The sequence below is a fragment of the Camelus bactrianus genome, chromosome 6, assembly GCF_048773025.1.
Source record: "Camelus bactrianus isolate YW-2024 breed Bactrian camel chromosome 6, ASM4877302v1, whole genome shotgun sequence".
Classification (NCBI taxonomy): Eukaryota; Metazoa; Chordata; class Mammalia; order Artiodactyla; family Camelidae; genus Camelus; species Camelus bactrianus.
Genome location: NC_133544.1, coordinates 28,333,833 through 28,360,729, shown reverse-complemented (window position 1 = coordinate 28,360,729; position 26,897 = coordinate 28,333,833). Strand labels below are relative to the sequence as shown.

Genomic DNA, 26,897 nt, shown 5'->3' with positions numbered 1-26,897 from the left:
GACCAGCCCAAGGACCTGAAACTCGAATCTTCTGATGTTTATATTTGTTGAACATTTTTGTTTTTGTTTTTTTAAAGGAAAGAAGAAAAAAAATAAAAAGATGATAAAAGAGAAAAGGTTCCCAGGACAAAAGGATAAACTGTGGGCTAAAATCAAGATTGGGGATTAGCTGAGAATTGAGGTTGGCCACCCTCTCCTTCGCTCCTAATTACCACGGGTAATTGAGAGGTGCAAGGCAGGGGCCGCTGTAGCAGACAGGGCGTTCTCCATGCTCCTCCTGTCTTGGCTGGACACCGAAGAACCCGTGCCCTGGGCCTGCAGACGGGTTTGTGTTGTCTGGTTTATCCTGGTCTTTCTCTCTCCTGTCCCCCTCCTTGCTCACTCTCACCCGACTTCAGTCCTGCTTTGCTCTGGGGCTGTGTGATCGGTGGTAGAGAGGGCTGTGTGCTTTCCGGTGGCAGTGTCTGGACCATGTTCTCATTTCTTCCACAGGCTACCTTTCTGTTGTGTTTCTTCTCTTAGGCAGTTGAATGTTTGTGATTGAAACTTAAACCACCCATTTCCGGGTGGGGAGTGAACCAGCTCTCCTGATTTCTCTGCACCGTCTTGGGATAGGATTATAGGGGGTGGGTATGCCTGAGTGTGTAAGAATGTGTGGTTATGTAGTCCTGTGCCTTGCTGGACAGCCCTGATTGTTCTCTCTTCCCCACTGTTTATGTCTTCCATGTGTTTACAGATGCTCCCAGCTCATTCTTGTAGTTATCAGGCCAGACCTGCTAAGCCTGTCGTCTTTCCCTGAACTTTCCTAAGCAGAGGTTGAAAGTTTTAGAACAGTGAGTATCCACGTCTGAGGAGCTTCCTCTCTGAACCAATGGTCATGAAGAGATCCTGGAAATAGATTGCTGGCTTGCATTCTGGAAGGTGACTTCTTGGTATCTGGAAAAACTGATAGTTGTGAATTTTAAGATTCATTGGGGAAGTGACTGAGAAGGGCAGAGGGTGACAATGGCCATAAGGATGGGACTGGCTTCTGGGTCTTCATGTAGAATGAGCTTATGCCTCTTGGTATGTATTGATTAGTATTTACATGACCTCTGGAAAATCACTGATCTGGGTCTGGAAGTCACACAGTATCCCCTTCGTCCTTTCCATTGTTCAAAGCAAGTCAGAGTCAGCGGGAGGGTTCTACACAACGGCATGAATACAGGGACGTGTGAGTCACTGTACCATTTTGTAATGATCTACCACACCGAGTAAGAGAAACCATAGGTTAGAATAAAAATCAGATTAGCACAGGGCAGTGAGAGCTGATATTGAAGAGTGGTGAAGACCAAGTCCCGGGAGCAGACTGCCTGGGAGCAGGTTGGAATCCAGGCTCTGCCACTTCCCTAAGGAAAGCACACAGCCAGTCTGCTCAGTGAGGTTGATGATAACACCTCCCTCAGAGGCTTGTGATGAGTTTGAAGTGAATTAACACCAGTGCCCAGTACCGAGCTGGACACACGGTGAACACTCAGAGAGCTGTTAGCTATTTTATTCATGTGCCTGTCTGTAAAGGTGGGTGAGTTACAAGCTGGGTTTTAAGCGTCCCAGTTCCAAGGCAGACAGGGGAAAGTACGTAGGTACGGAATTTGTAGTGTGCTTAAGCTGACAAACACCGGTTCAGAAGAAGCGGGGCTGTGTCGAATGGGCAAGTATGTGTTTTGATACATTTGCTTTTGAATGCTGCAGATTTGGGGTAGTCTGCAAGGTGACTGGCTTGGAAAATCCTCACACCATAAAAATAAATGTATTTTCCCCCGAGAGCAAGTAATTAAAGCCAGTAACTTCTGTCTAGAGTTCAGCAAGACAGGCTTGACTGTCAGAAGCCCTTGACTGGAGGGAGCCCCAGCCCTCCTCTCTCCAGGTTGAGTGAACTTGAGAAAATTCATGAATCCCTCCCCAGCTCAGCTTCCTTGTCTACAAAATAGGCCGAATAATGGTGCCCACTTCAAACGGACAGAGAGTTTAAGCAAGTAAAGCCTTTAGTCTGTTGCCTGGCACATACTACTCAGTGAATATTTGCTTTGACTGTTCTTAGTATAAAGAGGGTTTTATTGGAGATTTTCTCTCTGTTGGAAGACAAGTTCTCTGTGCTGACTTCACAAACGTTTAGTGCTATGATTCTAAACCTTTCCTGGCTCTTTCTCGGAGGGACACCTGGACTTGCAGAGATTGTTGTAAAGTAGTAAGCAAGCAAACAAACAAATGAATAAAAAGGTAACAGCCCCTGCACTTAGCCTTTTCTCTAATTCCACGCTAGCCCTGGTTTTTCCAGATTAGTGAGCGTCATCCTTGGTATGGTTCGTATTCTCCATGGAACTTCGTGCAGCCTCTATGGAAGCAGGCCTACAAACAGTTCAGAATGGCCTTCAGGGACTTCCAGAAATCTGTCGACAGCCCCCAAACCACGGGATCCCCCCTTCTTGTCTGGCTCCCCTCCCCACTTCCGCAGTGTCCGGATCCCCGACGGAGTGAAGTCAGGTTCCCCATTTGCTCTGTCCCCGGGAGGCTCTCTCCACCCTCTCTTCGCATCTCACTTTCCATCTGATTTATAGCTTTAGCATGTTGGCCTCGAGGATCTTAATTTAAAGCCTCTGTCAGAGGTTGTTACACGGCCGTGGTGCCAGTAAAAAGCCATTTTCCTTTGGTTTTGCTCCTCTGTCGCCTTTTTTTGCAGCATGAAATACGAGGTAGAAAAATAAGGTTACCAACTTGGGGTTGGGAGAGCTATTAAAAACCTCTTGTGTTTTCCCCTGGAAGGTGCCACCGCTCCATCCCAGCCAGGGGCTCAACTCAAAATTCTAGGTCTTCAGGCCGGGTGCCCCCCAGGCCCCCCTCTTACCTATCTGTGTCTCTTTCTTAAGCTTCCTCTAGGGGCTGTTCTGGTGGTGGTTATAACTGGGTTCAGAATCCTGAGTCTAGTGTCAGTCAACTGTTTTAAACTCCTGTTCCTCTAGTCAAGGAGATTCTGTTTAGTTTTGCTGTGTTTGCATTATGAAAACAATAGTTCTTTTTTTCCCATTGTCCAGATTCAGAATTGTATCTTGATAGTGAATATGCTGTATATACCTGCCTCCTGACCCTCAGATATTTTTATGCCCTTAAGGGAATAGTCCCTCTCCCTCCAGGGAGACATTTTTCCTAAGCGTGAGGCAAAGAATCGCTTCCCCATCCTCTAACTTCCCTCTAAGACGGTGTTGAGCTCTTTGCGTCTCTGTGTACACCTCTCGTCTGTTTAAACATCTGTCCAGTTCATACGTATATCATTAATGGAGCTGTTATTTCAAAGGGTTTGGCTCCTTCAGAGCTGAGCTTCTGTTATTTCATCATTTGTGCTGTTGTCTAATGAGCAGAATTGAGTCTCCTGGTTGCTGGTACCGAACTCCCGGCTCTAAGAATGGTATTTCCATAGCATGCTGGGAAAACTTCACAGGATGCTCGAGACAATTCCTGTCTTCTTCAAGAGGAAAGTTGTGGAATATTGTTCATGAAAGAAGTAAAGTGATAATAAAATAAATAGATAGATAAACAAGCAGATAAAAAAGTGACTGCACAGGTTTATGATGTAGTCCCTTTCATTGTTAAAAGAAACCCAAGTAGGTAGTGCATCTGTGTGTATGTGTGAAAGAAAAGGTCCGGGGAAGGCAGTGTTTAACTCTGGTGGGATGATCAGGGGTTTTTCAAATTTTTCTTTATAACAAATAAAGAAACCCAAGATTATTTATTTTTAATAACTAAAAAGCAAAACACAAAATCAACAAAAGAACAAGAAAGGGAAGTCAGGCAGGCTGGCTGGTCAGGGGCCGTGTGGGTCTGAGGCCTCCGGGCACCAGGCACTGCCTCAGCCTGGGTCTGACTCCAGGAACACCAGGTTTGGCTATTCAGACACCCTGACATGTTCCTGAGTCCTCTGAGTGCAGACACCTTCCTGTGGGCCTGGTTCTGCCTCCCACTGGAGGGAAGCAGTGTTGTGTAATCAGCTCAGGTACATTCAGCCTACTTTGTTCAGCCCTGCTGGAGGCCAGGAAGGGGTGGGGTTGGGCCTTGATTCTGCTCTTCCTGGACTCTTAGCATCCCCCGCCTGGAGGCCAGAGGCCGTGGCTCTGTCCCGCTGTGTCTGGGCTTGGGAGAGCATCCACACGCACAGGCATTCCTGCATCAGCTGTCAGCTGGCAGGGCAGCCAGGCTCCTGCAGCCTCCTCTCCAGAGCCAGGAGACAGTGCATCAGCAGGAGCCACTCTGAAAACAGCCAGGAGATTCCACCCCTGGGGCAGAACTGCTCTGATGAGGAGTGGCCCTGCAGTCCCTGACTGCCTTGCGGCTGCTGGAACCCACTGGGTGTGAATGCTGGTGCAGCCTGGTGGTGAGAGGGCCGCAGGGAGGTTCTGGGCCTTCAGCCCTTGGTGTAGGGGACACAGCTCCCCACTGTGATTCACCGGCCAGCCATCAGCTTCTTGGGGGCCTGACCGGGTCCCGGGTCCTGGCAGGGAAGACAGCAATGACGTCACAGGAGTGAGAGTCCCTACAGGCTGCGTCTTCTCTTGCAGAGAAAGTCCACTCGTGTGACCAGGAGAGGCAGAGTGCCCTGGAAGAGGCGCGGCAGAATCCTCGGGAGGGCATCGTCATCCCCGAGTGTGCCCCTGGGGGGCTCTATAAGCCAGTACAGTGCCACCAGTCCACTGGCTACTGCTGGTGTGTGCTGGTGGACACGGGGCGCCCGCTGCCCGGAACCTCCACACGGTAAGCCCCCCAGAGCCCATCCTGCCCCTCAGGTGGACCCTGGGGCAGGAGAACCAGCTTCCTGTCAGGCTGGCAACTGGCATCTCCCGGCTTTCTCTTCCCAGCCTGGTGGGAGTTGAGGGCCTGGGGGAACAACATTTCTGCCCATGGGCAGATGAGATTCTGGTAGAGAAACCTGGATCCTGGATTCTGGTCACAGGTCTGGCCCTTCCTAGCTGGGTGACCTTGGAAAAGTAGGCAACCTCTCTGAACCTCAATTCACCAGTAAGAAGGTTATTTCCCTGCTGGAGTCACTAGGTTCTGTGGATCAAAACGATCGTCCATGCAGACATAAGGTGGCGTTGTTACACTCAAAGGATAACACTGAACATGTCTCCTTGGGGATGCTGATGCTGGGATCGTCCTGCAGCTGCTGGACAGTGTAGGAGATATTTTGCTGCTGTCCCAGGGACATTAGGCTTAGGGACCTCACAGATCATCACTGGTAGTAGGAGCTGAAGTCGGCTCAGCTCCCAACCCCTCGTCATCCTCGTATCTCTCTCTTCCCAGCTACGTGATGCCCAGTTGTGAGAGCGACGCCAGGGCCAAGAGTGCGGAGGTGGACGACCCCTTCAAGGACAGGGAGCTGCCAGGTGGGAGATGACACTGCCCCTTGCTGGCGCTGTCACCTCTTTCTTTTCCTCCACCCCCTAATCTTACAGAAGCAGCGCCCTCCACTGGGTCTGTTTCCCCATCTGTCAGATGGCACGGGGATGCTGGGCAGGCATTGCAGGAGCCGTGGGATCCATATCCAGTCAGGGATTTGTCTCTAATTAGTCCAGTGCACTCTTGAGCATACTGTTTCTCCCCCTTGTTCTTACCTTTTTATCTTTAAAATGTAGTCATTGGGTTAAAATGACTGGCAACTCTGTAATTCTTTCTCTGTCCTAGGGTGACTGGGACAATGTTCTGGGAGCCATGGACGCTTTTCCCTAGGGCTTCAAAGAGAAGATAGCTCCCAGGGAGGGGCTGTCCTGAGGGACATGGCAATGTCTGTCACCAGCCCTGTAGAGTACCTTTGCAATGATCCCTGATGGCCCAGAACTGTCATTGGGGTATGACACAAGACGCACAGGCAGGGGGCCAGGACCTCCGAAGGGCTGCTGTGCTGGGCTTCCCTTACTTACAGTGTTCTCTTGCCAGTAAGTTGCAATAAGATTACTAAATACTGATGTCTCGGAACAACTGTAGTCTTAATCTGCACAAATGCAGGTCAGTGCTGGTGGGAGCTGGGCCCACCATTCCCCATCCAGGCTCTAAATGAGAACTGAAAACAGAGGCTCCTGAAAGTCAGGGGGTTTCCAAGTGAGGTTTGTTGAAATCACTCTGTCATGAGAACGGAGTTGGAGAGATCAGGCTGCCTCCTTCTAGCCATCCCTTCAACAAATGTGGATTGAGATTCCACTACGTGCCAGGCACTGGGTATAATCTAGTGATCAGAATCGACATGAGGCTTACTGAGTTGGGGAGACAGATAGCATACAAATAAACAAAAACAAACATAGATAAATTGTGGGAACAGGTACTCCAGAGGGAAAGAGCGAGATGCTGGGAGGAGGGCAGAGAGAGTCTGTGGCTTCTCTGAGAAGATAGCGTTTAACCAGAGACCTGGAGTATCTGCAGAGAGAAGGGAATGAGATAGTTGCTGCCGAGAGGAGGGTTGTAGGTAGTGCTAGGACCCGCGTGGAACCATGAATTTACAGGAAGGCCCTTCTCTCCAGCTGTGTGCTGGTGTTTTCACACCAGCAGTACGCAGCTGTGGGGTGCAGACTTGGAGACTGCACATCTGTGAGAAGGTTCAGCTGTGCTGCGGTTTTGCTGGAACAGTGCAGTGAGGTCTAGAGAAACAAAGGACTTGAGAGTACATGTAAGGGAGGCTTGATGATTATAATCTGAGCTGGCTAAGGAGCGATGTGAAAACAGGAGGAGGTTCTTGGATGGGTAAACTGGTAGGTCTCCTAGAGTCAACTGTGACCATTGACGTTCTCTCCATTCCTTGTGGCCCCGCAGCACCTGGTCCTTGCCTCTAGAGTCACCTGGTCATATGATACCAGAAGTAGTTTGAGTTCCCTGGTAGACAGTGTGCTTCATGAGGATAAGAACCCTGTGTATTACTTCCCTAATGTTGACATAGTGCCTGAGTTGATATTCAGCAAAAATGTGTGGAATGGAAGAGTACTGAAAGCATTATTATCCATTTGGTCTGATGGACCCTTGTGGGCTGTGGGAAGAGGAACTGTGGAGGTTTATGAGAATCAGCTGAGCTGTGGACAATTCCCAAAGTGGATTTGGCTGGACAAAACGGACTTGGAGAGGTTTGGAAAATGGTGGTAATGGAAGAAGCTGTTTACTTGATTATTTATCTGGCGTCTGCCTTCAAATCTCCCTCTACCTTTCAGGCTGTCCAGAAGGGAAGAAAATGGAGTTTATCACAAGCCTACTGGATGCCCTCACCACTGACATGGTGCAGGCCATTAACTCAGCAGCGCCCACCGGAGGTGGGAGGTGAGAATGTGAGCAGGACTCCGGCCCGGCAGGGACTGTGGGGCCCCTGACATTTCAGATGCTGCAGGGAGAGTGAGGAGGGGTTGCCTAGGGCAAGGGCTGGAAGTCAGTCCTCTTCCTGAAACCCTGTAGCTATGGCTTTGTCCCACCTTCCACCAGAAATCTCATTGCCTTTCTCCCCTTTCTAGTCTTTGGGAGTTGCTTTTCTCTACCTTCTATTTACCTGATTATAGGCAACTCCAGGGGTGTCTGGAGACTTCTAGCATTTTAATCTCAGAAGTGGATGCATTGGAGTGAGAGTCCTGAATGGCAGGAAGGGGGATGGTCATACAGTGGGGACTGGGACCGCAGGGAGGGAGTCCAGAGCATTTGGTGGTTTCCTACTCTCCTGAGAAGGCAAGGAGCCACGTGTCATTTTGGCTTCCTGAGAATCCCAAGGGACTCTGGGCAGCGGGATTGGACACTACCATAGCCAAATCCAACTTAGTTCAGGAGAGTATGCTGACCAAGGCAGTCCTGACATGAGACTGAAATGCACACGCTCCCCAGTGACCAGCATCACCAACATTCACTAATTTTGGCCCATTGGGTCAGTTGGCTGGAGCGTGCATGTATTCATCTGTCCACCGCTCAGACCTATTGAACATGCATGGCACACCAAGCACTGGGCTAAGGACTGGAAATCCAGGGGTGTGAGGTGTGCCCCTGCCTCCAAAGAACTGTGCTCTGTTCAATCACTTACACAAACTGTGTGGTAAGTGCTTGAACAGAGGTGGAAGAACAGAGCAGAGTTTGCTAACTCAGTCTGGAAGAGTCAGGGAAGGCTTCTCAGAGGAGGTGATTTTTGAAGGACAGGTAGGACTTAGCCAGTAAAAGAAGGAAAGCCATTCCAGGAAAAAGGAAAGAATATTGTGATCCCAAGAAAGTGCACATCCGTAGTTCTCTATGGCTGGGCTGGGGTGGATGGAAGCGGAGGCGGTGGAGGAGATGACAGTGGTAGTAGATGAGACAGAAGAGGCAGGCAGGCAGGAACCAGATCTCAAAGGGCCTGTGAGACGTGCTTCCCATTATGAAGCCAGAGGAGGAGGCACAGCAGTGGGTGGGGGCGAGTTCAGGCTCCTGCAGCAGCAGAGGAAGAACCATGTGCTTGGCAGGGATGGGCTCACGAGGCTCACCAAGAGGGAGGGCTAGTCCCCCCACATCTTCTCAGAGGCAGAGGTCTCAACAGGCAAGGAGTGGGGCCCAATGACAGGAAGGGCCCCAGGATGACTGCCTCAGTGCTGGTCAGCAGGACCACAGGGTGTGTATCTAGGGTGGGAACCAGGACTCCTAGCACAGCTGTCAGTGCTTCTGCGTCCCGAGGCAGACGAAGACAGCCATCCTGAAGACCCACTTTAACGTCACATCAGAGTGAGTACAGTGGTTGCCTCGCGACTTGCCAGTCTTGGAAACTGCTTGCTGGGAGCTTGCTTTCAGCACCCTCATGGTCCTGTGAGCTCTGAGGCTGGTTTCTGGCCCTGCTCTGGTTTTGCTCACCCCGTGGATGGGGCCAGGCATCCCCTGGGAGGAGCACAGCAGTAAGTCTGAGAAGATGGAGACAGGGTCTGACAGAGGCAGCGGCAGCGGGCAGCCCATGGTGCTCAGCAACTGGGAGTCTAAAATAGAGAGGGCTGTGTCCCAGTCTCCAGGAAGGGAGGATGGGAAATGATGAAAAGGCATATTCAGTATTATACGCCTTTATGTTATTTATGCTTGGAATGTGAAAACATACCTGTTGTTGCATACAAATTGGGTATGAGCTATTTATGTTTTTTAGAAGAGAGGGAAAAAAGAAAAGAGAAGGGGGCATGGCCTTAAAAATCCCACGTCTCGTGCTTCCCACACACAGCGCCCCAGGGTGCTGGCCTGGTGCTTGTACTTGGGTCCTAAGGAGACAAGACATCGCCTTCCATCCCATTTGCTTCTGCGGGAGCTGGGTCCTGGGCCAGTGGGGACAAGAGCACAGGTCGGCCCTTCTGCTAGGGCATGTTAGGATGGAAGCCTTGCCCTCGAATTGCAGGCTGAAGAGATTTCTACAGAAAATAAAAATATAAGGAGTTTATAAACGCTTTTAATCCAAGTATGTCCTTAGGGAAGGGTTTTTTGTTTGTTTGTTTTTTGTTTCCCCAAGAAAACCTTTCTTTTAGGTATAAAATAGAGTTGGGAAAAAAATCTTCTTAATGTTCTTTTCCTAAACATGTTTTTCATTTTAAGCTCATATTAGCTTGACTATGTTTGGTTTTGATGCGCACGGAAGGTTTGAACTGCATTTAGCAATTGTGTTACCTGGAAGCTAGACTTGTAATCAAAAGACAGACAAAGTGAACCAAGAAATAGTTTAGAAATCAAGGGAGTTGGGGTGGGCCTGCGGGGAGGGAGAATGAGAAGCAGTTCTACAGGGAGGGGGCTGGCCTGGCTTACCAATTTTTCTGAGCTTAAATCCCTCCCAGATCTTCCTGCTAAATTTAGAATAAGCCCAAACGCTGATGTGAGCTGGCCCTGCAGGATGGTCTCGCTGGCTCTCACCCTCCTCTCATATTCCTCTCCCTCCCATCATTATGTTCCAGCCACTGGTCCTTCTCAAGTCCTCAAACAGGCCAGACTCTTGCCTGCTCCAGGGCCTCCATGCTGGCTGCTCCTTCAGCCTGGGGTGTGAGTCCCCCATCTTCCTGCGACTGGCCCAGCTGCTCCATTTCAATGTCACCTTCTCACTAACCATCCACTCTAAAGGAACAGCCCAGTCACCCTCTATCAGGACACCTCTTTTTAATTCTCAGCCCGGCAGTGATCACTATCTGATGTTTTTTGTTTTTTGTGGGTTTTTTTTTTTTTTTTTGCTGGTTTGTTTATTTATAGCCTTTTTATCACCCCACCTGATGGAAATTTAAATTAAACGAGAGAGGGGGCATTTTCTGCCTTCTTCCCTACTGTGTTCCTACAACTCAGAACAGTGCCTGGCACATAGTAAGTGCTGAGTAAATGTCTGTGAAATGAATAACCAGCCAGAAGGATGGGTGGGTGGATGGATGAATCCCTGTCAGATATAGAGAAGGATGTCTTGATGAGGCCTCTTTATCTTGGCACATTTCAGAGGGTCCACCAACTACTTCAAGACTAGTTATGAGGCCAAATCTAGCTGTCAAGTTCACCGTGGCATTTCCTTGTCACCAGGGCCTCCCAGCACCCTGGCTGGGCCCAAGGGCCTCGGGGCACCGTGTGGACAGCCCCTGGGCAGGCAGCCTCCTGTGATGGAGAGCAAGGGCCCAGGGCAGCACATGTGCAGCAGGGCTGGGAAGAGAATCAGCAAATCCAGGCTTCCTGGGATCCTGGGTTTGGGCACTGGCTCTGAATTCTGGCAGAGTTGGGGTTGCAGACACAGGGTCAAGGAAGCCACAGCTGATCCCAGCATCCTCTCAGGGTCTGGCCATTAAAGCTGGGCATCAGCTGGGGCCAGTGGGAAACAGTCCCACTTGGGGACAGTGGGAAGAAGGGACAGAGGGGATGTTTGGGCAGAACAGAAAAGAGAGTGTATTAGCCTGAACTAACACCTATCAGGCATGGAGATTTTGGCTTTGCACAAACTCTTATGTCTCCACCCACCTCTGGCATGAGCTCTGTTCTGGGTTCTGGGGACATCAGGGATGAAGGCCTGGAGGAGCTCCTGGGAGAAGAAGATCTAAGAATCACGTGATTGTACTATAAATCCAATGTGACAATAGAGGCAGATAAAGTCCTGCAGGGACTCAGGGGAGAGGGCATGTGAGAGGAGGCTTTCCATAGGAGGTGACATTTAAGCCACATCTTCACTTACAAATAGGAAAATGCACCAACCCAGATGGACCAGGAGTAAGGACATCCCAGTAGAGGGGACCTACAGGTAGTGAGGTATGAATGAGATAGGGTCTGTGGAAGGAATTGTGAGAAGTAAGGTTTAAGCTTGGGAGGCAGGCTGTGGGCAGGCAGGAGATGAGGCTGTAGAGCTGGGCAGAGCCCAGATCGTGGTGGACCTTGTGATTCATGCCAAAGAGGGCAGTGGGGAGCCACGTGATAGGATGGGCATTCCTATGGAAGCCAGACGGGAAGGGAGCAAGATGGGTCAGGAAGGTTACAGCGATGGTCGGAGTGAAAGGCGATTAGAGTGTGAACTACAGGTCTTGGGGAAGGGATGACATTTAAAAGCTTAAGTAATGAAATCAACAGGATTTGAAGACTTGTTAGATGTAGGGAGTAGAAGAGGAGACATTTACTTCCCTTTCTATTCCAATTTAGGGGGAATAGCAGGGCCCCCCAAATCTAAAAATAGGCAAAGTAGAATGGGGTATCCATGGAAACATCTGTGGCTAGTGCCTGGGAGAGGGTGGTCTGCAAGTATCATTAGATGGTAGCTGGTCTCAGTGAAGTTTTGCCGGGTGATTGAATTATGCTCTTGGGCCTTCCCACTCAGGCTTCAGGAGGCAGACACCTTCCCCTCCCACCACCGGAGATGAGCCCCTCCATGGCACCTATCAGAATTTATCAGTCTCAATGGAAGAGTTCTGAGGTCCTAGCTGGCAGAGTCTTCTAGAGGAGGGGAACCCTCGCCTTTATCCAACCCGCCCTAGAAAAAGTCAACTTTGAGGGGAGGTGGGATGGGCTGTGTGAGCCTCCTGGCCCCTCCCATGGCCCGCAAACAGAGACCGTTTGCACTGTGGCTTCCTCCTTCCTGCCCATTGCGGTTCCTTGTTGATGGTCTTGCAAGGAAGAGGCTGGAATGTGGCTGACTTGGCATTTCCCAGCCCCACCCGCCCGCACAGCTGGTGGGGCCTGGACCCGGCTCCAGATGGGGCTTAGCTGGTCTGCTTGGCTTGGCTAGTGCCTCCAGGCCATCCCACCTCACCTTGTTTAAAACTGCTTGGGACAGCAGAATTGGGCCCAAGATCTTGGCCAGAGCCAGTTTCCTGGTGGTTAAATGGGGCTGGCTTTCCAGCCGTGCATTGCAGCCAAGGCCTGGCGGGCTGAGGCTGCAGAAGCAAAACGGAGAGGGCTGCAGGCAAAGGGCGGCACCTGCCACCTCTAAATTCGGGAGAAGACTCGGTGGGGCCAGTCCAGGGAGGGACCTGGCTCTACTGGTTTTCCTTATCCCTGGAGGCAGGAGTCAATGGGGCTGCCACCAAAACATCCCAAAGGCAGGGCTGACACCACCATTTTCCTGTGTCCCTCCACACCATATCTGAGGAAACTCTACACACCCAAGGAGCTCCTTCAGTAGAAATGGAACTCCACGTGCAGGCAGGCCCACAGCAGAGGCCTGGGAATCGCTGCTAAGTGATCTTAAAGAACCATGACACTCTCTAACGTAGGGTCCCCAGCCCTTGCCTGATGAGCAGCTTTGAATTCTAGCGGTCCTGAGCCCAATGGGGTTTCTGTGTGCATGCATGAGACAGAGGTTAGAAGTCTGATGCCAGTGTAACCCTAGAACTGGGTGTGCAAGTTGCCAGTGTTTTTAAAGGCTACTTCTAAAAAGCTGCAGGAGCTGGAGGGACCAGTGGGGTGTGGCTTTGAGGTCAGGAGTAAATTGTGGGGAGTCTAGCTATGATGGAAGGGACTCCAGCAAAGACTGCTGGAGAGATTCCTGGAAACTCTGGGGGAGGCCCTCCTGCCCACCCCCTCATCCAGCACGTGCCCCCTGCTGGTTTGGCTAAATCAGGACTCCTGATTGAGCTCAGTCTTCACTAGTTCTTGTATGAAGCGTGGTAGGTTTGGGACATAAGGCTGTTGTGAAGCCAGAAACCTTACTTTCAGAGTTTGGAACCAGATACCTTCAGTAGTCTTCTTTTTTCTATTATGCTTGTTGGAAACATGAAAACTAGCCCCAACCCCCCACCCCCACCCCCCTGTTACTGTCTTTTGTCTCATTCCATCTTCTTCCAGAAGGTTCATACTTAAACATTCTTCTGGAGCCACGGCTGGAGTCTCCTTCCCTCTAGACAAAGATTCTTTTCTTGAGCCCATGACCTTGGATGAGGTTTAGGAGTCCATTAAACCCCTAAAATCTGCAGAGCTCTGGGTGCCTGCGCGTTTGAGAGAGGAGGACTCTGGCTTTGTTTGGGTTCTTGAAGGGTCCTTGATCTCCCAAAGCTAAGAAATTCTTGCCTAAATGCACTTGGAGCTTGGCCTAGATGAAGTGTTGGATTCCAAAGTAGGGCCCTAGCACTGCTCAGCTACACACACAGAGCCGGGCTCTCTCCTCAAATAATGGGGAGGGGGCCGCCTGGGATTCTGGATGTCAAAGGAGTTCCGAAGCAGAGAGCCTTAACACCAGCTGGGGAGAAGCGGGGAAGAGGCAGGACCCTGAGGCTCCACAGAGCAGGCTGTGGGACTTGGCAGTGTTATAGGGAACCAGAGGCACTGCTTGGAGGGGCCTCGAAAGACTCTCCTGGGGACGTGTCCTCGGCTGGGTCAGGAGTCTGATGGGGGCTGGGGTGTGTGCAGGGTTCTAACGGTCGGAAGTCGTGGCTGCTCTGGGCTGCGAGGTCCTGTGGGGAGTGAAGAGGGCAGGAATGTGGTTATCCAGACACCGGATTCAGGGGTGGGAGGCAAAAGGGAGCAGGAGCCAAATGACAGTCACTCTCTGGCACGAAAGGAACGTCTTAGAGGCTGTAAGTGGGTGGAAAACCTGCTTCTTGCTGCAGACTAGCCCCGAGGAAGGTGCAGGGAGCTCCATCCACGAGTCACTGAGAACTGGACGGACGGGAGCCCCAGGAACATGTGTTGGAGGCAGCCAGCCTCTCCTGGCAGGGCGTCTGGGTGGGATGACCTCATCCCTTCCCGTCTCAGCGACTGAGGCTTTATTATTCCAGCCTCTAGGTAGACATTACGCTATGCTAAGCCTAAAGGTTAAAGGAAGAGCTGCCTTTGCCTGGGGCTCTTGGGGGGCCCCCTCCTGGGAGGGGCTGAGAGGGAAAGCCGCTGACCCCCTCCCCTGGCTGTCTTAGAAAGCCTGGACGGGACCAGCTGGAGTGCCTCCCCTGGGGCCCCTCCACAGTCTGGGTCCTCCCTCGCGTTTAGGGGGAGGCAGAGGCAGGCGGGTGCTCTGAGAGGGAGCTGGCCACCTCCCTCCTTCCCCACCAGCATCCTGATGGCGAGTTTTCTGCTGCCTGCCTGGGGTACCCTGCAGGCTCGAGAGTGAGTGTTGCAGGGAAAATAGAGGAAGCTTAAAACCACCAGAATACCATGTACCGGCAGAGACAAACATCTGAGCTCTGCCTGTGTGAAAGCCCTTCCAAGCCTGGCTTCTATGACGGATTCCCAAAGAGCTCGAGGCAGACGGTCCCTCACACCTTTCCCAAGTACTCCCTGCACCAGACCTGTCAGGATGAGGTCGTGCTGGCAGATCCACTCACTGTGCTCTCTTGGGACTGGTCCAGGGTGCCCGGGGGGCCTGCCCAAGATTGCAATCCACTTAAATAGGAATGGGCATTTAGCAGGGATGCCTGACTTTTTTTGGTAATGAAACTTCTTTTTCCCTAAACGGTGAGATCACTTGGGGGTGGGGAGGGGAGGGAGTCTGCCTGCTTATTCATAAGGGAGGTGTCAGGGATGGTTCCCTCCCTCCTGGAAAACTCGGCAAACTCCAGAGAGGAACCCCCAGGACATTGGCAAGTGCCTTGAATATTTTTCTTGCCTGGTACAGCTTCAGAATATGTCAGCAGGCCTTGAACCCCGGGTCTAGGATCCCTGTGAGACAGTGAGCCCCTCTGTTCCCGCTTCTAGCCCACGGTGGTCATGTGGTCTGTCCCAGTGCCTTGCAGACTAGGTATTTGAATGTATGGGCCTCTCAACCTCAGCCCAGACCCCTAGCCAAGAGAAAGTTACCCAGGACTTTAAACACAAGGGCCTGGACCCATTCATGCAGTGCCAAGCCCCGGGATCAGGAGCCATGGGACTCCTGTGGCTCTGTCCTCCTGGTCAGAGACCCCAGTCACCCACTCCGGAACAGACCCATCACTGGCTTTAAAAGTTTTAAATATTAGCTAGCACTCTGAATCCTTTTGGGGAGAAAATGAGGCATGAGGAAATAAAATGGACGGGGAGCTCTTGTCCATGTTACATAAGAAGACATTGCTCTTGTCACCTTGTGGTCACCAGGCGCACATGGGCTGCTAGACACAGTCACCACCATGCGTCTCAACACCAGGAAGCTTTCTTGGTTATTCCAGTCCAGTGCTTCTCGGCAGAATCCCCCGGGGGTTCAGTTAACACGTGGCTTCCTGGGTCCACCTCAGACCTCCTGTCTTGAAAGCTGTGTGTGGAGAGACTCACCCTTAGTAGGGCTGGACTCGCCAGTTATAGAACCTCTGTTTTTGTCCGTCTCAGTTGCCTTCTTCTCTCAATTCCTGCTGGACTTGGTTCCCGACAGGGACGGCCCATGGGAACCTCACACTTCACATGGAATTGTTGCTGCCCGGTTTCACATTTTGGGCTCTGTCTTGCCAAGACAGTGAGCACTTTGAAGCCAGGGGTTCTGCCTCCTGCTTTGGAAGCTCTCCAAGCCCTGGCCTGGCGCTGGGTGTGTGGTGCAGGCTCAGAGCACCCTCTCCCATTTGGGTGTCACACTCATGGGTGGTGAGCAGCTTGTCTGGCAGCAGCATGAGGCTGGGAGAAGGACAGTTTGGATTCTTGTGGTTTTCTCAGGTCAATGACATCCAGCCAATATGTCTTGAGCACCCATCTTGTACGAGAACTTTCCTGGCTACGCTAGAGGGTGTGGCAGCCTCACCCACTTGGACCCCCCACCCTGAGAAATGAATTGTCCAGTCTTGAGGCTCAAGTTGGAAAGGATGGCTTGATTCTGCTGCAAGCAGAGCAGGGCTGGGGGGCCTTTGGCTTGGAGGAGCCGGTTCTACCTGGCTGCCAGCAGTACCCTGGCATCTGACCATGCGGGGGGAGAACTGCGGTGGGGCTGATGGTTCCTGCAGGAGCCTGAGTGGTGTGCTCTGGGGTGGGGGTGTCTGCCCATGGCCCAGGTTCTCGGAGCCGGACCCCAGCCACACGCTGGAGGAGCGGGTGGTGCACTGGTACTTCAGCCAGCTGGACAGCAACAGCAGCAGCGACATCAACAAGCGGGAGATGAAGCCCTTCAAGCGCTACGTGAAGAAGAAAGCCAAGCCCAAGAAGTGCGCCCGGCGCTTCACCGACTACTGCGACCTGAACAAGGACAAGGTCATCTCGCTGCCCGAGCTGAAGGGCTGCCTGGGCGTCAGCAAAGAAGGTGAGTGCGCACCTGTGCTCCTGGCCTGGCGGGACTTGTCCCTCCCAGGCCCAGGGACCAAGGGCTCCCCCCAGCAGGTGAGATCCTAGGTGCTCGTTTATTCAGCTGTTTCCTGGGAGTGCGTTATGCTTCGTGCTAGACGCCTGACACCTGGAGGAATTGATGGATAAGGTCCCTATCCCTCCCTTCCCCGTCTACTGAGAGGACGGATACTGACGTATTTGCATACATTGTGGTAAGTGCAATGAGAGTGTATTAGGATAGGCCAGGCTGCAGTGACAAGTAGAGCCACTCATGTAATGGTTCAACACAGTGGGAATTTTTTCATCTTGCCCATGTAATAGTTCCCCCTGATTCCAGGTCCTGGTGTTTGGTGCGGGGTGTGTGTGTGTGTAAGGGAAGGAATAGGAGGGGGGCTTGCTCTATATGCAGTCACTCTGAGATCTAGGCTGAGAATGTCTCTGCCAGCTTCATTATGTGGCTTCCAAAGTCACCCTGCGGGTCATCTCCCTTCCCAGTCCACCAGACGGGGTAAAACCTGAAGCAGTGCATGTGGGGCAGGGTTTATGGGCCCGTCCTGGAAGTGACACGCATCACCTCTCGTATTTCACTGGCTGGAGCTCAGTCACTTGACCACACCCCGCAGTGAGGAAGGCTGGGAGCCCAGGAAGAGGAGGAGAGCATGGATTCTGGGGACACCCAATGATCTCTGTCACAGTGGAGTAGGTGCAGAGTATTGTAGGAACATGTGTAGGGCGCGTACGTCAGCTCGGGGGCAGACGGCCTTGGAAGACTTTAGGAAGGACGCGATGCTTAAACAGGGGGTCCACAGACCATGGCCCAGGGGCCCAAGCTAGTCCACAGCCTGTTTCTGTACAGCCTGTGAGCTAAGAATGATTTTTCTATTTTTAAAGGGATATAATTTTCAAAAAAGGAGTATATACAAAAGGGACTGTTGTACACTGTACATGGCCCACAGAGCTAAACTCCTTACTATCTAGTCCTTGATGGATAAGTTTGTCACCCCTGCTCTACACGGATACCTGAGCAACGAGCAGGCGGTGGCCAAGCAGAGAGGTCAGGGGAGGGAAGAGAGCTCTGAGCTGAGGCAAATGAAGAGGACGCTGCAGAGGGGAGGGAGCAGCATCTTAGAGGAGCTGAAAAATGTCCATGTGACTGAGATGCATGTTGAGGATGGGAGGAGAGGGGACGCTGCAGGAGGCAAGGTGAGAGAGTTTCAACTTTATAAGGGCAGTGGGAAGCCATTGAAGGGATTCAGTCAGAGAAGCAATAGTGTCAGTTTTGCTTAAAAATGATTCTGGTGCAGTGTGGGAAATGGACTGGCGATGAGTGAGGCAGAGGACTCCGTAGGAGGTGTGGCACTGTCCGGGTTGGAGGTGATGGAGGCCTGAATTAAGAGAAACACAGAGGAGGATGCAGTGGAGTGGGTGGGTCTGAGCTGGGCAGACCTGCAGGGCTTGGTGCCTGAGTGGGAGAGGATGGAGGATGGGTCCATTCACTAAGAGGGGTGACACTGGAGGAAGAGCAGGGGTGTAGGGGGTGGAGGAGACGACGAGGAGGAGGACTTGGGCACGTCGAGTTGGCTGCACCTGAAGGATGAGTGGGTCTGAAGTGCCGGGGAAGGGTCTGACCTGAAAGTACCACTTTGAGTGATGCTTATTTGAAATGGAAGCTTTGGAAAAGCTGAGACTGCCTTGGAGGAGACATAAGGACTCTTCCTTGTCCCAACCCCTGGTTGACAGTGTAAACCCAAAAGGTAGCTTGGGAAATGGCTGAGTTGCCACAAGCTGCCCAATCTCAGGACTTGCCCCCTTCAACCTGGTGACCCTGGGTGAGTGACTTCATCACTCTGGGCATCCTCACTAGACAGGATATCTAGTGTTCCCACTACCCTGAGTTCCCAGGACACAGTGCAGTGTCATGGATCAAACCCCGCCTCGGCTGCAGACTGGTTCTTTTGGCCAAGTACATTGGGCAAAATGGTCCTCAACCACTCCAGGTTTCAATCTCTCCATCTGTAAGATGGAAATACCCTAGTATCTACCTCATAGGGCTGTTGTGCTGATTCAAGGGGACAATGAGTCAAAGCAGTTATCATAGTGCCTGAGACGTTACAGGAACTCAGTGGAAGTTCAATATTACTGTTCTTCTTCATAAAATTATTGCCGCTGTCAGAAGCAGTTACCATACTGCATTGCAATTCACCCTCCTGATTCTCTGTTGAAGCCATGAACTCTGTCTTCTCAATTTCTAACCTCAGGCACAGTGCGTGATCCTTGGCAGTAGTAGTGCATTAGATCCTTGTCAAATGATGAAGGAACGGTGAGGGGTTGTCCTATGCAGTGACATTTTGCTTTGATGCACTTGCAGTCTGTGTCCATTTCTCGGAGCACAGGCAGAGAGAGGGCCAGTATTGGGAAGAGACTAGCCAATGTTAGCCTAGACCCTAGGCCCACCCACGGGCACTTCTGGCTCAGTAGGGTGGGAATCACAGGGCTCTGTAGTGACTCTGCCCTGGGTCCCCTTCCCTCGCTGGTGTTTCAAGTCCTCACAGCGCACAGCGTCCAAGGGGAGGCTGAGTGGGATGACCTTGGGTCCAGGAAGCTCACGAAGGCTTCCTAGCTTTCCTCTAAGCTTTGCCAGGCACCAGGTGTCCAGGACCTGGAGAAGGCATCCAGCTCTGCACTCACTAGCCCTTTAATCCTGAGCAAGTTCCCAAATTCTCCAAGCCTCAATTTCCTCCCCTGTAAATGCAGATGATGGTATCTGCCTCAGAGATCTGGTGTGAAGATTACCCAGCTGGTGCCTGTGAAGAACTTAGCCCAGGGCCTGGTTTGTGGTGAGAGCATGAAAGAAATTAGGAGAAGTAGAGGAACATACCCTGGGGCTGATGGCAGCTTCCCTGGGTCCTTCCGCTCTGGGGAGCCACAGAAAGGCCACCTGGGTAGCGAATGCCGGTCATCCGGTGTCATGCGGTGCCCTCTGGTGGGCTGAGAGGGGCTTGCATGCCAAGTCGGGGGTGGGCAGAAGTCAGGTGAGGGGAAGACACGGAGTTTGGGGGTGAATGTAGCCTGGGATCCGAGAGAATGAATTTTTTGGAAATGCCCCATGAACATAGGCATTTTTACCAACTAGACTCCTCACCGGGGAGCTGAATTCTCTGCCCTGCGTTCTGAGGACCGTGCCTCTCTCTTGAACGGTCCTTCCCAGTTAATACAGCACAGTCATCAGGATTATTGTCACCATCCTGTGAGGCAGGCAGGCTGGAGACGAGTGCCTCCATTGAAGAAAAAGGCAACGTTCCAGCTTAGCTGCCCGAGGACAGCGCCTGCCCTGGGCTCAGGCCTTTACCCTCCCCGCCCCTCTTGGTGGTGAAAAGCATGGTTCTAGGAGCAGTCGGCCAGGCCTGAGTTTGCTTCACCACATAAAACTATGCCATCTCCAAGCCTGTTTCACCCTCAGAAAACGGGGTTAATGCGATCATTTTACTACTGCACATAAAGTTGCTCTGAGGATGCAGAGATATGACAAGGAACGGGATTCGCGCAGCAACGCAGCAAGCCTTCAAGGAGAGAGCTGGCCACTGTACGTTTTCTGTCCCGAGTCTCAGCCAGGTGGGCAGGACAGTCCGAGGTCCCTCTGTCTGTGGGGATCTTTCCACTCACCACTGCGAGGAGCAGCTGCTAGGAGCGGGTGAAGGCTGGCCGCCTGGCTCTGTCACTTCCCTCCTGCCTGCCAGGAGCCTGTCAGTCTCTCTCCGAATTTATTTTCTCATCTGTAAGACTGGATATACCAGTATCTACCCAGGGCTCCACCCCACCCACGTTCTGTCTTTTTTCTCAGCTCTTAAGGAATGATAGCGCACCTGGGGGGCACTTGAGCTGAGGGTGGGTGTGGATTCCAGCAGCACTGTATACTCCTCCAAGCCCTTCCTCCGTCCCTTCTCAAGGCAGTCCTGTGAGCACCAGAGCAGAAGCAGCGCGGCCTAATTCCCGTTCCATAGACCAACCCAGCGGCGTTAAGGGGTGCGCGCAAGATCGCATAACTCCACGCGGAGCTGGCCCAGCTCTTGTGTGCTTGCCTCCCAGCTCCCTGCTCCTCCCTTAGGAGACCTGCACAGCCTCCAAAACTGATCAGCACCCCATGGGGCGGAGGGGGTGTTAGCAGAGTAGACCTGGGACCTTGGGTAAGCCAGTCAACTGCTCTGAGCCCAGTTTCCAGATTTGTTAAGTGAAGGGGCTTAGATTCCTTAGATGATCACTTAGAGTCCCTCCACCTGACATCCTGCAGCTTGGGGAGCCAGGACCCAAGGCAGTTATGCAAATGTTCATCCTCACCAAAGCCCCTCTCAGCTAACAAGGGGGGCCCTGGCCTTAGGGAAAAGGGACTTCGTTTAAAGGTGTTGGCCAGCAGTGGGTTCATCCAGGCAGAAGAGGGAGCATGGCCACACAACCTCTGGCTCTTCCCCAAGTCCCCTCTTCCTTCAGGGGGTGACAGGGGACAGGCGCCCAGGGATAGAAGGAGCCCTACCAATTCTCTCAGTCAAGGCCACTCGAGCGTCATAAATTCCCCTTTGTTGTAAGCGGCACTCTTGGCATCCTCCCCCAGGGAAACGAGCAGGCACAAAACCATTCAGGAGTTGCCTTCTTTCTGGGGCCCCTTCCTTGGTCCCTCTGACGCAGCTTTGGTGGTGCGACAGGAGCGGTGGGATTGGCAATTCACCTAGGCTCCTATGTTCAATTATCTTGCTGAGGACACATGAGAAAGATGAGTCATTTCTCCAAGGATCGTACCATCCCCACCTATAAAAAAGCACCTACCACTTCCACCCCAGCCTCAGGTTGAAAGGCTGGCATCAGGAGCCCCAGCTGCGCTTACTAGACAAAGCCAAGTTCTCTGGAATGCCCAACTTGCTTCAGGCGCCACTGTGATGATGCCTCATGGTAGAAAAAGATGGGCTTGGTAAAACATGGGCTTATCCGCAAGCCCAGCTCACCTGTGTCCCGCCCAGCCCCATATCCAACGGCAGGTGGAACAGACTGCTCTGGGGAGGAAATTGGTATGTGTAGTTGGCGTTCTCATAAACCCAGCTCTAACCTCTTGCTTGTACCTCCCCTTCTCAGTAGGACGCCTCGTCTAAGGCACAGAAAACCAAAGGGCAGGTGGAGAGACCAAGAGGCATGATGGACCATCAGACACCTAACCTTCGACGCTGCCCTGGCCCAGCCACATTCCATGTAACATAAGTGATGCCCACCGTGTTTGCACTTTTAATAACTCTTATTTGTGTGTTTTCTTTTGGGTTTCATTTTTAAACATCGCTATCTAATACCACAGTGGGAAAAGGAAAGGGAAGAAAGACTGTTTATTCTCTCTTTTATTGTAAGTTTTTGGATCTGCTACTGACAACTTGTAGGGTTTTTTTGTGGGGGGGAGGAGGGTCTCGTTGGGATTGAGAAGGAAGAGATTTATATACTGTATATAAATATATATGTAAATTGTATAGTTCTTTTGTACAAGTGTTGGCATTACTGTCTGTTTATTCCCCTCCCTCTCCCCACTCTGGGTTGTGAGGGCTCTGGACACATGGTCCAGCTTTCTGGAATCAAAGATGCCATCCCTAGCTAGCTTGGGGGCTGTTTGGAGACTGATCCTGGTGATCATAGTGCAGATGCCATTGGTTCTTTTCTGGTGAGAGGAGGGCACTGCCTCATGCCCCAGTTGTCAGAGCTGTCAATTCACTTGGTGGTTGACCTTCTCATGGGAGGTTGGGTGAGGGACAGATGGGAGTGGCCCCTACAGGAGGCCCATGGCCAGCACAGGCACTCATTCCCATGCCCATGTGTTCCTGCCATCCAGACCCCTGGGGGCCAGACTCAGTGGGTGCACAGTATCCTAGGGACCCACTGAGCAAATTGTCCTCAAAGGATTTGCATTAGAGACAGTTGAAATATTTCCACTGACATTTAGCATCTACTCCATGTAAAGCATGAGAGGAGAGGCAAAGAAGAAAGACACACGGTGGGGCCTTTCATTTAGTAGATGTTTAGTATTTGAGCAGCAGAAGAAAGAGGACAGAGGGCCTGCACTGGTTGAGGGCAGTGCCCACAGGAGGCTTTTCAGCTCCTGCAAACCCACGAGTGAGGCTTCCCAAGACAGCTCCCAGTGCCAGAGTCATTCCAGGCTTTCCCTTCCACCCTCCTCGATCCCCCCTGCCATCCTCTGGTCCTTGTAAGTCTGAGGGAGGAGCTGGGTTGGTCACCTTGTTGGTAACTCAACCTTTTTTTAAAAAACCCAGTACTGAGGTTCTTCCTTTTTCCCTAAATGCTCTTAAGGGCTTCCAGGCTTGAGGCCAATTCCAGAGCAAAACTCGTCTTGGGCGTCCCACTTCTGCCTCCCCTAGAAGTGCAAGGATCAGAACCCAGCTCCAGGGAAACCCAGGCTGAGCCTTCCACAGACGTTTTACTGGGATTCCAGTGTGGGCTGCCCAGCCTTCTGGTCAGATGCCGCCTTCCTCTGCCCAGGTGGCTGTGCCCATTTGCCCGGCATCAGACAGAGGGCAATAAGTGACACGTAGTGCCCTTTCCCATAAGCAGCCATGGCGGCAGCGAGGGAGGGCGGGTAACACAGGACTGATGCCCCTGTGGGTTGTTTTTGGAAAACTGGCCGCATTTCCTATCACATCCCAGGATTTCTGTAAGTGTGTCACCTGGGCGGACTGTGCATCCCATTTCAGGTCTGGGAGGAATTGGCATGCAAGCACCACCCACTCTAGGTCCTGCTGGGGAGGCTGTGGTGGTGGCAGGGGGAGGTGCCCCGCTCGCGTGGGGCATGGCCTTCTCAGGACATGCTCAGATGGAGCCTCTGGCTGGAGAAGGTTCTTGCTGTCCTGGTGAAGGTCCCAGAGGTTGTCTCAGAGTGACTGGAAGCACCATCCCAGCATGTTAAGGAGGAAAGGGAGCCCTCCCCCATCCAAGGGGGCCTGGACCAGAAAGCTCGGTGTGCCGGCTCTGGTGGCCCTTCCAGGAGACCCCAGCCCCCTTGTCTGGCCTGGAAGGAACATGTCAGCACAGAGAAGGCGCCTCCTTGTGGAAACTCAGACTCTGCCCCAGGCATCTTCCCTTCACGTGTGTGTAGGCTGTATTGTGTGGTTTCCTTTGTAAGGAGGGACGGAGACTATTTGTAGCTTGTTTTATAAAAAATAAAAATGAGTAAACCTTGGTGGCTGTTGCCTTTTTGTTTGGGTGGCCTTCTCTGATGGATAGGTTTCATTTCCTTTAAAGTTTGGTGGTTTTCTGTGGCCCTGGGTGCCCTTCACTCTGATCGTAGAAAGTCCGAGGTGCTGGACTGGAGACGAACCCAGAAGTGGCCATGAGGTGACGCCATGCTTTGCTGTGAGGACATCGATCCCCTGGGTCCTCGCCTATAGTGGTGGTGCCCTTGGCACAGCTGCCCCCACAGACCCTCACTGGAGGGTTGGGATGTGGCTGGTGGTGCTTTGGGGGCAGGGTTGGGGGTGGCCCATTCCGTGGCTTCAGGCTGGCAGGCGTGGGCACACTGGCCGTCATCCGGATCACAAGAGCCCAGGCTGGGAAGCAGCTGCAGACAGGGAGCAGGCCCCCAGTGGGGTTCACGCCGTCTGTGCCCCAGTTCCGTGTGGCACGTATTCAGGTCAAGCCTGCTGGTCTGGTTCTTGTTGCTGGCGGCCTTCGGCGTGGACTCTGCAGCAGAGATGTGGCCCTGATTTTTCCTGGTGTTGCTGGCATCGACTCCCTTTGTCCCTCTCTCTCCACACACAGCTGACCCTGGCGGTGGCTTCCTCATCAGCCTCTCAGAGCCTCCTCCAGATTCCTTGTCCTTGGCAGGTGAACAGAAGATAATGCCCTTGAAAAATTCTCCCCTAAGCCTTTCTTCAGCTAAGTTTCTCCGGGAAAGGATCTCAGCCCTTGAATGTGGTCACACAGGTCCCCCCTCCTCCCGCGGTGCCGCTGTGTCCACAGGCCCTGAGATACTTCATACTCACCCCAGCCCAGAGCTGCCGGCGGCATCACCCCCATTTCACAGGGGTGGATGCAGATGCGGGAGTTCAGCGACTTGCTGGGTTGCACCCAGCTGGGAAAGGCAGAGCCGGTGTCACCCTCAGATCTTCTAGTCCAGGCCCAGGGTTCTGCCCAATCCTGGCTGCCTTCCTGGAGCAGCTAGAACACGGTCTCCTCCCCCCTTAACCCCAGGCGGTTGCATTCAGCTGTGAGTGCATTTTTTCCTCTGAGCAGTTTAGGTCTTATTAAAAGCCACTAATTTGCAGAGGCCTATCATGGGCTTCAGGGATTTGGGGAAGAGAAATAAGGGAGGTCTTTGTCCAGGCAAGACCACTTTGGGGTTGACCTCGCTTCCAGCAGAGACACCCAGCCTGATGTGGGGAGGGGAAAAGGGCTAGCCTGTAGCCCCATCGGGATGTCAAGAGATGGCGGCTGCTGGGGCCAGGCGTGTTTTCAGATGCCAGAGGAGGGGCTTCCAGGTTAGTATTCATCCCTGGTTCCCCAGGGAGTCTGGGTGGGATGGGACGCTGGCAGCACCAGACCCCTAGGAGGAAAAACCTAGAGACAGCCGGGCTGGTCATCTGGACATTTACTCCCAAGTTCCTAAAGGACCCATATGGCCACAGGTGTGCCCACCAAAGAGATTGAAGACCTTCCCAGCATCTTGGTCTTCTGGTTTTGTGGCATTTGGCCTTTTTTTTTTTTTTTTTAACATTGTACACGTGGGGGCAGGTGAAACTTGACCTTTTTCATGCAGTGCCACCAAATCAAGCCCTCATCCCTATGGCCTGGATCATGACTACACTTTGTGTGACTTTCATGAATTGATACGAAGGGTCATGACCTTGGTTACATGCCTGCCATCTGAATGTCCATGCTAAGTGTTTGAATCAGGTATCTCCTGACATTTCTTGTCGGATCTGGTCCAGCACTCTGGCCCATTTCTTATAATCGCTTGTGTCACCCCAGCCAACACCTCCTCAAAGTTGCCTCAGCCCTTTTGCTGTCTGCACTGTTCCCCTTCTTCCTTTAGCTGCTCTATGAAGGTCCTTTTGCCTGGGGTTTTCCCAGCCAAAGCTTTGACTGTAGCTAATGGTCCCCGATTCCGTATGTGGCACACTCGACCAGGGCCACCCTGATCGTCCACATGTTTGGTGGTGGAGTGGCATTGAATACTTGGATGTGGTCTCCTCACTGGGTGATGGGCACATTGCTAAACGACTTACAAGAATCAGGAGAGACCAGGATAAGCGGCAGTAACACAGACCCCACCCATCCTCCCAGTGACTAAATCACAAAGGTGTTCTTCTCATTCCTGCAACATACCCATCATATGTCAGCAGGGGGCGCTTGTCTTCATCGGGGAGCTGGGTTGAGGGAAGCGCCATCCTCCATGATTGTGGAGGCAAAAAAAGGAGGGGAACATGCTAAATTGCACCTTGGCTTTTAAAGCTTCCACCTGGAAGTCACATGTCACTTTGCACACATTTCAATGACTAAAGCAAATCACGTGGTCCCACCTAGCTCAACAGGTTAACTGCCCAGATGTAGAATTAGAAGTATTTGGTAAGCAACTCTGGTGACTTTGTAGATGATCACAATGTAGATGATCTTTGTGTTTTCTATATGGATTTAAAATCTGTAATTTTCATATTGCCCAAGAACGAAAAAGACTTGCTTTTCGGGGTTTTACATGGTGCATTTTATGTCTATTACTTCTGACAGATCTATCACATTTATGGTAATTACTGTTCTCCAGCTTGGTAACCATGAATGCACCTTCCCTCCTGTGAGCTCCCGGTCCCCTCCCTTCCCAACCTGGAAGCTACATCTCAGGTAAGTGAGGCCCTGCAGTAACTGCTCTCCCCTCACCACCCCCTGCTCCCCGAGCTGTGCTGGAGGACTTGGGCGGGGCAGGTAACTCTGGGCTGGTTGAGGAATCACTTCCCTCCGGAGGCACAGATGTGAACTGTCCCCGTGCAATCACTGCTTTCAGCTGTGCTCTGCTGCATCTTCCTACTCTGCGCTATGGACCCCCCCACGACAACTTGGGCAGTTCCCCTAACTTCCTGGTTACTTTAGGTATTTACAAGCTCAGTTCCATCCAAGTACAAACTTCAACCTCTAGCTGGATTTAGATCATCCTCCCCTCTCTGCCCCCGGCACAGTCGTAAGCTGGCAGTCCGATGGCTTGGAGGCGAGCAGGGGGGCTATGGCCAGGC

General features: G+C 52.2%; 1 protein-coding gene across 3 annotated transcripts in view; it reads left to right on the top strand.

The window, feature by feature from the left end:
- SMOC1 (SPARC related modular calcium binding 1) overlaps positions 1 to 23,857 on the top strand; it is a 135,112-nt gene extending 111,255 nt beyond the window's left edge. For 2 of the 3 annotated variants that reach the window (XM_045522162.2, XM_045522160.2), the window contains exons 8-12: positions 4,590 to 4,782; positions 5,332 to 5,414; positions 7,221 to 7,326; positions 16,371 to 16,615; positions 21,760 to 23,857. In XM_045522162.2, coding sequence (XP_045378118.2) covers positions 4,590 to 4,782; positions 5,332 to 5,414; positions 7,221 to 7,326; positions 16,371 to 16,615; positions 21,760 to 21,776 — 644 coding nt within the window. In that variant the 3' untranslated portion in view covers positions 21,777 to 23,857. The remainder of the gene's footprint in view (positions 1 to 4,589; positions 4,783 to 5,331; positions 5,415 to 7,220; positions 7,327 to 16,370; positions 16,616 to 21,759) is intronic. The other variant, XM_045522161.2, reaches the window with a different exon arrangement.
- Positions 23,858 to 26,897: the final 3,040 nt, after the last annotated feature.